The following is a 12,326-nucleotide window of genomic DNA, read 5'->3' on the forward strand; positions in this document are numbered from 1 at the left end:
AGAATGGCAGACTTGACATGTTAAAAGGAGGGTGATGCTTGAAATCATTATCCTTCCATTGTTAACCATGGTGACCTGCAAAGAAACGCGTGCAGCCATCATTGCGTTGCATAAAAATGGCTTCACAGCCAAGGATATTGTGGCTACTAAGATTGCACCTAAATCAACAATTTATAGGATCATCAAGAACTTCAAGGAAAGAGGTTCAATTCTTGTAAAGAAGTCTTCAGGGTGTCCAAGAGTGTCCAGCAAGCGCCAGGATCGTCTCCTAAAGAAGATTCAGCTGCGGGATCGGAGTGCCACCAGTGCAGAGCTTGCTCAGGAATGGCAGCAGGCAGGTGTGAGCGCATCTGCACGCACAGTGAGGCCAAGACTTCTGGAAGATGGCCTGGTGTCAAGAAGGGCAGCAAAGAAGCCACTTCTCTCCAAAAAAAAACATCAGGGACAGATTGATCTTCTGCAGAAAGTATAGTGAATGGACTGCTGAGGACTGGGGCAAAGTCATATTCTCCGATGAAACCCCTTTCCGATTGTTTGGGGCATCTGGAAAAAGGCTTGTCCGGAGAAGAAAAGGTGAGCACTACCATCAGTCCTGTGTCATGCCAACAAGTAAAGCATCCTGACACCATTCATGTGTGGGGTTGCTTCTCATCCAAGGGAGTGGGCTCACTCACATTTCTGCCCAAAAACACAGCCATGAATAAAGAATGGTACCAAAACACCCTCCAACAGCAACTTCTTCCAACAATCCAACAACAGTTTGGTGAAGAACAATGCATTTTCCAGCACGATGGAGCACCGTGCCATAAGGCAAAAGTGATAATTAAGTGGCTCGGGGACCAGAATGTTGAAATTTTGGGTCCATGGCCTGGAAACTCCCCAGATCTTAATCCCATTGAGAACTTGTGGTCAATCCTCAAGAGGCGGGTGGACAAACAAATACCCACTAATTCTGACAAACTCCAACAAGTGATTATGAAAGAATGGGATGCTATCAGTCAGGATTTGGCCCAGAAGTTGATTGAGAGCATGCCCAGTTGAATTGCAGAGGTCCTGAAAAAGAAGGGCCAACACTGCAAATACTGACTCTTTGCATAAATGTCATGTAATTGTCGATAAAAGCCTTTGAAACGTATGAAGTGCTTGTAATTATACTTCAGTCCATCACAGAATCAACTGAAACAAAGATCTAAAAGCAGTTTAGAAGCAAACTTTTTGAAAACGAATATTTATGTAATTCTCAAAACTTTTGGCCACGATTGTATATAATACAAAATATAATTATAAAATATAATAAAATTGCCTTTACAGAGACATAACATAAAATGTAACGTTACATTCTTATCAATGTTTGTAGGACTGTCAGAGGTCTTCACTATTTTTTTTTTCATGGGAGCCGCACTGATAAGGCAGAGTCAATCAGAGAGCCATCTTTACCGCAAAGTATCAAAAGTTACTAATCAGTTGTATAATATATATATATATATATATATATATATATATATATATATATATATATATATATATATATATATATATATATATATATATATATATATATATATATATATATATATATATATACACACACATTTCTCTTTGTTCATGTCAAATTAATTTTGATAAATTATGCAAGAGAAAATAAGACTCCTGGGTCACTTAAAATGAACAACTAAGTTTCCTTTTTTAGAAAAAAAATATTTTTATTTTTTTAAATGCATAGAATGCAATGCATACATCAAAAATAAACATTTAATTAGTACCCATTGTTTCTCTGTCTGTACTTGTACTGTGAACAATGACAATAAAGTTGACAGATAAATTAAGTGCATTTAAGTGCCATTCAGTTGGGGTTTTAAATAAAGCATTTTCTGAGATGCACATTAAACACATAAAACATTAATTTTATTTAACTTTTAATTATTGAAATTAAGCAAACTTAACTTTTTGGTACTAAACCGCAATAACTAAACTAAACCGGACTTTTATTTTGACGGGTTGACGTAGCTTTACAGTTCTGGGTATGTGATGTGATGCTAGTTTTACTCAAATCAAACGGTCAAATGCTCATGAAGTGACTGTCAGAGCAGTTCTGGAGATGTTGTTCATGTGTTTACGTCCTTATGTAGTGAGACAGCAGAAGCTGAAATCACCGGAGCGTCACGTGCGCTTCCGTGTGTTTAATGAATGAAGACACGCTTCTGCTCCATTTATTAACACAGACACGCAGAACATGTAGGATTCATATTTAAATAGACTTTTCCGGCTTAATATTTACAGATATTAGTCCATATCATGATTTGATTTAAGTGCAATGACCTATTTTTGATTAAATCATTCAAAATTTGGCAAATTCCGTGCCATTCCGCGTTAAACTGTAAATTCCGTTTTTATGACTGGATTCTGCGATTCCCTCCGCGTTTTCTGCATCGCGGAAATCATAGGGCCCTAGTTGTGGTATGCCAGCTCTATCTTGCACTGGACACACGCCACGACATTCTCTTTACGTTTTGCCCGCGCCCTCAAATCAAAACACTGCTGACTCCTTGCACGCTTTGTGAGAGACGTAAACGAGTTGTGTCACATTAAAAAAATAATTGCGAAAGAACCTGATGTGAGATTTAAAATAAATTAAAAGAGGCTTCGAGGCACTGCACTGGCTACCTATTAAGTTCCGTATCAGTTACAAATTATCATTACTTACCTATAAGGCCCTAAATGATTTAGCTCCTGCGTACCTAACTAGCCTTCTACCATGCTACAATCCATCACGCTCCCTAAGGTGACAAAACGCTGGACTTTTGGTAGTTCCTAGGATAGCAAAGTCCACTAAAGGAGGTAGAGCTTTCTCACATTTGGCTCCCAAACTCTGGAATAGCCTTCCTGATAATGTTCGGGGTTCAGACACACTCTCTCTGTTTAAATCTAGATTAAAAACACATCTCTTTCGCCAAGCATACGAATAATGTATCTTTTAAATTGTGAGTGTAGTTGCATCTGATCAAATGTGCATTTTTATTCTTTAGCTTGGGTTAAACTAATTTTACTTTGTTGGATCAGCAGCTATGCTAATGATGTCTCTATTTTGTTTCTATGTTTTGCGTAACTATGATTTACAAAAGCTCCAGTCTGGATCCAAAAACACCTGAGAAGAGATGATGCTGACCCTCAGAGGACCCCAGATGATCCTAACCTTGAATCAACAAACAGAACCAACAATTATTGCTACATGTGTGACTGCATCATAAAATAACTATTAATTAATAATATTGATAGTTCATCGTCTAGCTGACTACGTCTTGTATTATTATTATTTTTTTTTATTTTTTCTAAAATCCTGTCAAACGTGCACAAACTACTAGCAACTACTAAATATTGTAGAAACATAATTTTCTGTAAAGTTGCTTTGTAACGATTTGTATTGTAAAAAGCGCTATACAAATAAACTTGAATTGAAAAAAAAAAAGAGGAATTTGCCTCGATCATTTTTTGTAAGCGAGTTACTCGAGGAATCGTTTCAGCCCTACTACACTCTTCAAAAATTTGGTGATGTGACTGATCTCTGGTGATGTGACAAAAACTGTTGTGCTTTGTTGATTCTAACACTCAAGATCAATACTGAGTGCAATGAGCAGCTCTAATTTAACATTAAGCTTGACACCTTAAAATAATATACTTGGCTGCCTTGCAAAGCATTTGTACTTTGATCTGGAAATGCACAACATTTGGAAGCAAGAAAATAATTCATCAGTAATTCAAAAAGGAATTTTAAAAGAAAATAACAAATAAAGTACTGCACACAGGTATGATTACTGTTCTTTCAAAATAAATGAAGAATTACTGTCTTCAATGCTTGGCCTACTGGCACAAACAATTCCTCTCCTCTATCACTGACAAAGAAAGAGGGGCCAGAGTACAACAGCAGCCACAAACACATACAAAGACAGGTTTAGTATCTCTCAGCTACCTTGGCAGAGGATAAAGTCCCAAGGGCGCTCACCAAAACTAGACCAACCCATTCGAGGTATGGAGTTAGACCGAACTAGAAGGGACAGAAACAAAACAAAAAATCTAAAAAAAACAAAACTCTAACTGACCTTTGAGACTTGAACTCCTTCATGATATCCAGGAAGTCATTGTAGACCTGCGGCTGATTGCCAAACTGAAGTTTAACTTGATCCAAATAGGAAAGAGCATCTTCAACCTGAAATTTCATACATCTCAGTTCTCAATCCATCTAAATTAATGCAGATAATTCCCATGCTCTTCTAAACAGATCTCTTACCTTGAGCCTTTGAAACTGCTGCTGACCCAGTGTTGGGGCAGGGGCAGGGGTAAAGGTAGGGGTAGCATGAGAATGACCCTGGCCCACAGGCTGGACAGCTGGCCCATGGTGATGAGGCCCAGTGTGCACAGCTGAACTGCTGGTATGTCCATGTCCACCAGAACTCTGGGCCACTGATAACTGTTAGAGCAGAAGGAGAAATGGTTAATTATCAGGACTGCTTACATAAAGTGAAATGTAATTTCCCTTTAACACTATGTGATGAATTCTCATTCATTTCAATATATCCCAAAATGTGCTTTAAGGCTTTCCTTTGAATGTACAATAAAACTGTCCAGATTCCTTCTGTCGCAGGTAGTTCAGGCAATAGTTCATTTTATGGGTATTGTAGAGGACAATTCAACAAAAACAACTGAAACCTCTTAGATATTCCAAGTGTTTTTAAAATGTTTTCCAATATACACAGTGGCATGCGAAAGTTTGGGAACCCCTTGCAGAATCTGTGAAAATGTGAATCATTTTAACAAAATAAGAGAGATCATACTAAATGCATGTTATGTTTTTATTTAGTACTGTCCTGAGGAAGATATTGTACATAAAAAGATGTTTACATTTAGTTGAAAACACAAAAAGAAATGCTGAAATTATTAAAATAACCCCATTCAAAAGTTTGGGAACCCTTGGTTCTTAATACTGTTTGCTGTTATCTGGATGATCCATCACTGTCTTTCTGTTTTGTGATGGTTGTGCATGAGTCCCTTGTTTGTTCTGAACAGTTAAACTGAGAACTGTTCTTCAGAAAACTCTTTAAGGTCCTGCAGATTAATCAGTTCTCCAGCTTCTTTCGCATATTTGAACCCTTTCCAGCAGCGACTGTATGATTTTGAGATACATCTTTTCACACAGAGGACAATTGAGGCACTGAAACACAACTATTAAAAAGGTTCAAATGTTCACTGATGCTCCAAAAGGAAACAAGATGCATTAAGAGATGGGGGGGTGAAAACATTTGAACATGATGAAGATATCCAAATTTTTCTTATTTTGTTGAAATATAATTTTTTTCCATTTAGTTCTGCCCTTCGTAAGCAACAGAACATACTTACATGTTTCCCAGAACACAAATGAAGTACAATTTACCTTGATCTTAGAATTCCAAAAGTTTTCACCCCTCAGCTCTTAATGCATCTTGTTTCTTTTTGGAGCATCAGTGAACGTTTGAACCTTTTAATAGTTGTGTTTCAGTGCCTCAAACCGATGCAACCGGTTCTTGACTCGTGAACGAGTCAGTCTATTGTTCGTTATCTGGCTCAGCTCGGTGTTCATCTTCAGTTCTCTCTTCACAGCAGTTCAGTCAGTGTACTGTTTGAGTACATGAATTACTCCAGGATATTGGTTTGTTTGAACTCAGAGGGAGTGTCAGCCACATTAAAAAAAGTTAACAGCTTAAGTCATTTGTGGATTAATGCGTATTGGAGACGCGAACAGTTTAAAACGATTCAGTTCGATTTGGTGAACTGGTTCAAAAAGATCCGATTACATCGAATGATCCGTTCGCGAACCGGATATGACAAACTGCTTTGTTTTGAACTCTCTCTCACAACAGACACGGAAGAGAAGACAATGCTGAATAAAGTCGTAGTTTTTGCTATTTTTGGACCAAAATGTATTTTCGATGCTTCAAAAAATTCTAACTGACCCTCTGATGTCACATGGACTACTTCGATGATGTTTTTCTTACCTTTCTGGACATGGACAGTAGACCGTACACACAGCTTCAATGGAGGGACGGAGAGCTCTCGGACTAAATCTAAAATATCTTAAACTGTGTTCCCAAGATAAACGGAGGTCTTATGGGTTTTGGAACGACATGAGGGTGAGTTATTAATGACATAATTTTGCTATTTGGGTGAACTATCCCTTTAAGAACGAAGGATTCCCAAACTTTTGAATGGGTTTATTTTAATAATTTCAGCATTTGTTTGTCTTGCGGACTAAAGGCAAACATCTTTTATGTAAAATATCTTATTCAGGACTAGAGCTGAGGCTCTAGGCTAGGTTAGGCTATCACAAACATTTAAAATTAAAACTCACTACTGACAGAAACAGTCGACTCTCATGCCTTTTGCATTTAAATCTTTATTACATGCAATCCAACGGGTCTTAAATAACTTTGTTTTTCTGCCTCTATAAAAGTGCATATATAATGTTGCCTTGTTTCTCTAAAGTTGCTCTTTTTCTTGTTTTAAATCTAGCCAAAACCCATGTGTTGCGTGTGAAACACAGTAGGCTTTAATTAGTATTAATTAGTATTTAATTAGTGTTCCTGTAGCTCAATTGGTAGAGCATTGCGTTATCAAGCGCAATGTTGGGGGTTCGATTCCCCGGGAACACATGATAGGTAAAAATTGATAGCCTGAATGCACTGTAAGTCACTTTGGATAAAGGCGTCTGCTAAATGCATAAATTTAATTTAATTTAGTGCATTTCCGTGTCAATCCATGTTCATTTTTACTGCAAACAATGCACTGTCACTTTAATTCAGCGCATGCAGCACAGCAAAAATAGACTCGGTACGTAAACGATCGCTGCCCTGCTGCAGACGCACTGCTCCTGGAACGCAATGACGGACCGCAGCCGCGTGCAGTATGAACGCTGGAATCCGTTAACATGGGTGCGTAAAAAAATACGCAACCCATACGCACTGCAGACGGAGTATGTGTGAAACGGGCGTTACCGGATCATTTAAATCCGTGTTCGCACTGCTGCTGACACAGAGAGAGCAGTTAGCATGTTTGGTTAAGAAACATCTTCACAAACTGTCTTTTCAACTACACAATATTATTTCTGTCTTACAGTCATTCATATTATCACAGAAATACTGGGATAAAGTTTATAGTTCAGATATAAACATTGATGTCTATATTGTAGCGATCAAAATAGAGCAAATCCCCTTTTGAATGTACTGCGCTTCAAATAATGTTCGTGTCAATTGCATTATTTCACCACTAGGTGGCGACAAGTGTCTTAAAAATGTATTTGTCAACAGATGACATTTTCATTCAAGAGAATCGTTCAAAAACGCTGATTCATCCAGTAATGAAACAAGTGAAGTAGGTTTATGAGTGAGTCGTTGAATCAGTGATTTAAACAAATTTTTCATCATTCTAATATAAAAAATTGGGGTCTTAAATATATTATATACACTATCAGACAAAAGTTTTTGAACCATAAGATGTGTAATGTTTTTTAAAGAAGTCTCTTCTGCTCACAAAACCTGCATTTATTTGATCCAAAGTACAGCAAAAACAGTAAAATTTTGAAATATTTTTACAATTTAAAATAACTTCTTTCTACTTGAATGTATTTTAAAGTGTAATTTATTTCTGTGATGCACAGCTGAATTTTTACCATCATTACTCTAGTCTTGTCACATGATCTTCAGAAATTATTTAAATTTTGAAAATTATTCACATTTTCACAGATTCTGCAAGGGGTTCCCAAACTTTTGCATGCCACTGTATATACTCACATATTCTGTATATACATATTCTTTAAATAAAGTTTACACTATTATTTTATATATATGTTTATTTATAATATTTAATACATAAAAACAAAGTCATATTTACCAAAATAATGCAAAACTGTTGATGGCGTTTGTACCTGATAGGTCTGTGAGACAGAATACTGCATGCTGGACGATGGCTGCATGTTGTCTGGTGCAGTCTCGTAGAGGGAGGAGGCAGAGTTAAGGACGCGGTGCTGAAAGCTGTCCACACCCCCGGGTAGCTGGCGCTGAGAGCCGATCACGGTGTCCTGATCCTCCAAGCGCCGCTTCATTATGTACGCATGCTCCTCACTGCGGTGGAATCTACAACAAACAAATAGCAAATATTCATATGAAAGTTACCACTAAATATACATGCGCTCCCAGACAAAACGTTGGACACACTTGACTGAATTCATGTTTCTAATGATTAGCAATGTAACTAGGGCTGCAACTAATGATTATTTTGATAATCGATTAATCTGTCAATTATTTTTACGATTAATCGATTAATCTTTAGGTACTTATATTTTAGTTTTGCCCATTTTTTCCAATTAAATTATTAACAAAGGGTCTTTATCATTCAACATGGATTTTATAGAGATTTTAACCATTTTGCATGGTCATATCCTCATAAAAAATATACCTGGAGTTTTGTTTTATTATGTGTTAGTAATCCTTTGTCAAACTCTTCTGCAATCAAAACATTGACCCATACTCTAGCAAATTTCACAAGGAGATTTCAAATAATGTTTTCACCATGGCAGTCCTTAGGGCTCCTAAAGTAGTTTAACATCCCGAACAAAGCTTATTAAAGATTAACTAAACCCTAAACCAACTTTTTTTAGTTAATGATCTATAAGAATGGGGCTTTATTAGTGCGGTTCATTGATTCGAGTAACTTTTTTGACATTTGAGTATAAAGTGTTTTAATTCTACAATATATGGTGTAAAAACGTCTGAGTGCTGCCCCCTTCAGGTTGAACACAGTTAGTTAGTAGCATAGTATTGCATCAGTTAGAATAGCTTCAAGTTGGCGTAGATTTATCTGTATTTAGTACAGTGGTCAGGATGGTACGTAGGTGTAGTGTTGCTGGTTGCATGCACTTGGCCTGGAAAACCGCGAGTTCCCGCCTAGAGCTGGAGTGTGCAAACTTCATTTTACGCGGGATTGCTTCTCCAACGCAATGGAAGTGGAATTGGGTTTCTCCACACAGCTCGCGCTGAAAAGCGACGCGGTGCGGGAGTTTAGACCGCATTTTGAGCCAGCGGCTTGAATTGATATGAACAGACACCTCGACACCCTCCACTTCAGGTAAAAGTGGGGGAGAAAAGTCCTCTACTTCAAATGATCACTCCGTTGCAAAGCTACTTGCGTCATTACAGTCTCTCTCCATTTTAGCGTCTGAGAGCAGCTGTCAATCAATCCATCACGGCGGGTCTCAGGTTCACGCCGCATTCGCTCAGCCCCGCCCTAGGTTCGTCCCCTCTATCTCCGCTGTGATCTGCCCACTTTTCAGCATTTTTCAAATATTGCCAATGGGTGGAGTCAGACCTTGACCAGGGGTTTAGTTACCCTTTAAGGAATCTTTCAGAAAATATGTTCATGAAGAATAAGAATAAAACATTGCATTTTATTATTTTTTTCCTGTAAACACACAACTTTATAGCTTATGCTGTGAAATTGTAAACAATCCTTCGAATAAAGTGCCAGTGGCATGAAACCTGAATGGAACTCACATTTTAAAGTAAAATCAATCAGAAGGTTGTCCAGAAAAAAAAAAATTGACACACAAAAAACCTGCTGTGTGAAAAAGAGCAGTGAATACTTAGAAAAAAAGTGCATTTCAAATACATTTACATCTCTCATTCAGTCATAATTAGGCTGCAAGACTGAATTATGAACTAGTAAACGACAAACTGATCACAGAACATGTTTGTAAATCTTTAAATGTTAACTGTTAAAAAGCAATGTTATTAGCTTTTTATGACGAAACATTTGCAAACAACATTGTACTGGAGAATCTGCACAAATAAAAGTCTTAAACAGTTAAACAGTTCAGTTGTGCAGAGTTAACAGGTTACTCTTCTTTTTTGAAGGCTCAAAGTAAAGTACTCCCACACTTTGGATGACTTCGTTCAATTAGTTTTATCTTCCGCTTTTTTCTTTTTCTTTCTCTTTCTTTCTCAAGCTTACTCCACTGCCGTCTGTCTCCACCATCTCGCTGAATGCAGCAGACGCAGTTCGGGAAGCACGTGACATAACACGAGGCCAGCTATTGGCTATTCGCTACTTTTCCTGCTGTACTGGCTGAGTAAAACCTGCGGTGGCTTATTACTGCCACACTTTGGTCACCGCAGATTTAAAATATGCACAAAATGGCAAATAAAATTTGTTTAGCAACTAATCGATGACAAAATTAGTTGACAAATATTTTAATAATCGATTTTAACTGATTAAATTGATTAGTTGTTTCAGCTCTAGATGTAACGATTCACTCAACTGACGATTCGATTCACGATTTTGATTCCACGATTCGAATCAATTTACGATTTTACTTTATTTTTTTAAACAAAATGACATTTAAGACAAATTATGAATTAAATGTGTCCATTTATTATTGCTTGGACAAAATGCCGTTATTTCTTCGTGAATTTTAAATTTAACTATAATAATATCCTACATAGAATGTAAATGTAAATAAGAAAACTAGACTGAAGTTTTAAAACAAGCCCCAAATCAAATAAATAACACAAAATAAAATCTCTTCATATAAACAAAATAAGGCTTTGTCTGACCTCCGTGAAGTTGGCACCCCATAAAAAGAAAAATATCACCAAAATTATGCCATTCGTTTGTGCTACGTTTGTGCTGCAGAAACGAACGTTTGTGCTGGTTTGGTGTTTGAGATATTAAACATTCTTTTTTTGATCGTGTCACGTCACTCTCCATCCCATGTCGCCCAAATCGCTCCAAACCAGCGCAGTTTGTTTGTGTTCGATTTGTGCCCGTTTGTGCCGTTAAAACAAACACTATCTATTTTCCTTCCGTAGATACATCCAAAATATTTTCGGAGGCTGTGATGTCACTCTCCACCCCAGTTCGTCTAAATCGCACAAAACAGGTGTCATTCGTTTGTGCTCGATTTGTGTCAGTTTGTGCTGTTGAAATGAACGTCAAATAGATTTCATCTTCATAGAAATAACAAAAACAATTCTGTACAGTGACGTCACTCTCCACCCCATGGCGTCCAAATCTCTCCAAACCGGTGTCATTCGTTTGTGCTCGATTTGTGCTGGTTTGTACTGTTAAAAGAAACCCTGTAACTATGACCACTTTTTTTATATAACAAAAATAAACTTTTTACGAACAGTGACGTCACTCTCCACCCCATGGCATCCAAATCTCTCCAAACCGGTGTCATTCGTTTGTGCTAGATTTGTGTCATTCAAATTTACACTGATCTATTTCCTGTCCTCAAAAATAACAAATACAAAATGGGCCAGTGACATCACTCTCCACCCCATACTGTCCAAATCCCTTCAAACCGGCACCATTCGTTTGTGCTGGTTTGTGCCCATTTGTGCTGTTAAAATTAACATTCTATCTATCTTCCCTCCTTTAGAAATAACAAATATAATTCAAATTACATAATTAGACATTGAATTATAGGTGATGACGTCACTCAGCCCCCCCACATACTCCAAATTCACCAAAACAAGTTTAATCATTTGTGCCGGTAATATTTATTCAATATATATTCAAATTCACCCCAAATAGACTCGTTTGTTCGTGCTTTGTTTGTGCTGGTTTGTGCCAGTAATATTTTCGTTTGTGCTGCTTCGGTTTTTTTAATATTAGATATTGAGTTATAGGCGATGATGTCACTCAGCCCCATACTCCAAATTCACGAAAGTAGTCTTGTTTGTTTGTGCGTCCTTTGTGCTGGTTTGTGCCGCGTAAAAACATTTGTTTGTGCTGCTTAGGTTTTTAAGATATTAGAATAATGTTTACTGGTCATTTTCTGATGTCACTCAGCACCCCACATGCTCCAAATTTACCCAAAATCATCTTTGATTTGTGCTTCGTTTGCGCTGGTAATATTTTCGTTTTTGCTACCGTTCTTTATTTTATTTGTCCTAGTCAACTAGTCCCATGTTTATATTAAATTGATTAATATAATAACCTATTAAATCATCCTTTAATAAATAGGCATTTATAGCCTATTGCACGCTCACGCGCACATTAAGCTTGCCACAAAGCACTGGAAAGTAGGCCTATTGATTGACTGCGAAGGGGGAAAAGAAGACATTAGAAAAGATTAACCAATTAAACAAGCCAGAAACCAAGCCTTTTTTTGCACAGGCCTATCTAAAGGGTTAATGGTCCCACCTAGTGATCAACTGTAAAAATATTTTTTTTACCTCTTCCCAAAAGTGAAAACCACAAACAATCAACAATGCATGATTATATGGTGTCATGGCTTTGCA

The 12,326-nt window shown here is 37.3% G+C and overlaps 1 protein-coding gene across 1 annotated transcript in view; it reads right to left on the reverse strand.

Moving 5' to 3' along the window:
• sin3ab (SIN3 transcription regulator family member Ab) overlaps positions 1-12,326 on the reverse strand; it is a 50,980-nt gene that overhangs the window by 27,713 nt on the left and 10,941 nt on the right. The window contains exons 2-4 of the mRNA XM_059534413.1: positions 7,952-8,159; positions 4,286-4,465; positions 4,098-4,204 (exon numbers count right to left, since the gene is read on the reverse strand). Coding sequence (XP_059390396.1) covers positions 4,098-4,204; positions 4,286-4,465; positions 7,952-8,128 — 464 coding nt within the window. The 5' untranslated portion in view covers positions 8,129-8,159. The remainder of the gene's footprint in view (positions 1-4,097; positions 4,205-4,285; positions 4,466-7,951; positions 8,160-12,326) is intronic.

This window comes from Carassius carassius, chromosome 3 (assembly GCF_963082965.1).
Source record: "Carassius carassius chromosome 3, fCarCar2.1, whole genome shotgun sequence".
Taxonomy (NCBI): domain Eukaryota; kingdom Metazoa; phylum Chordata; class Actinopteri; order Cypriniformes; family Cyprinidae; genus Carassius; species Carassius carassius.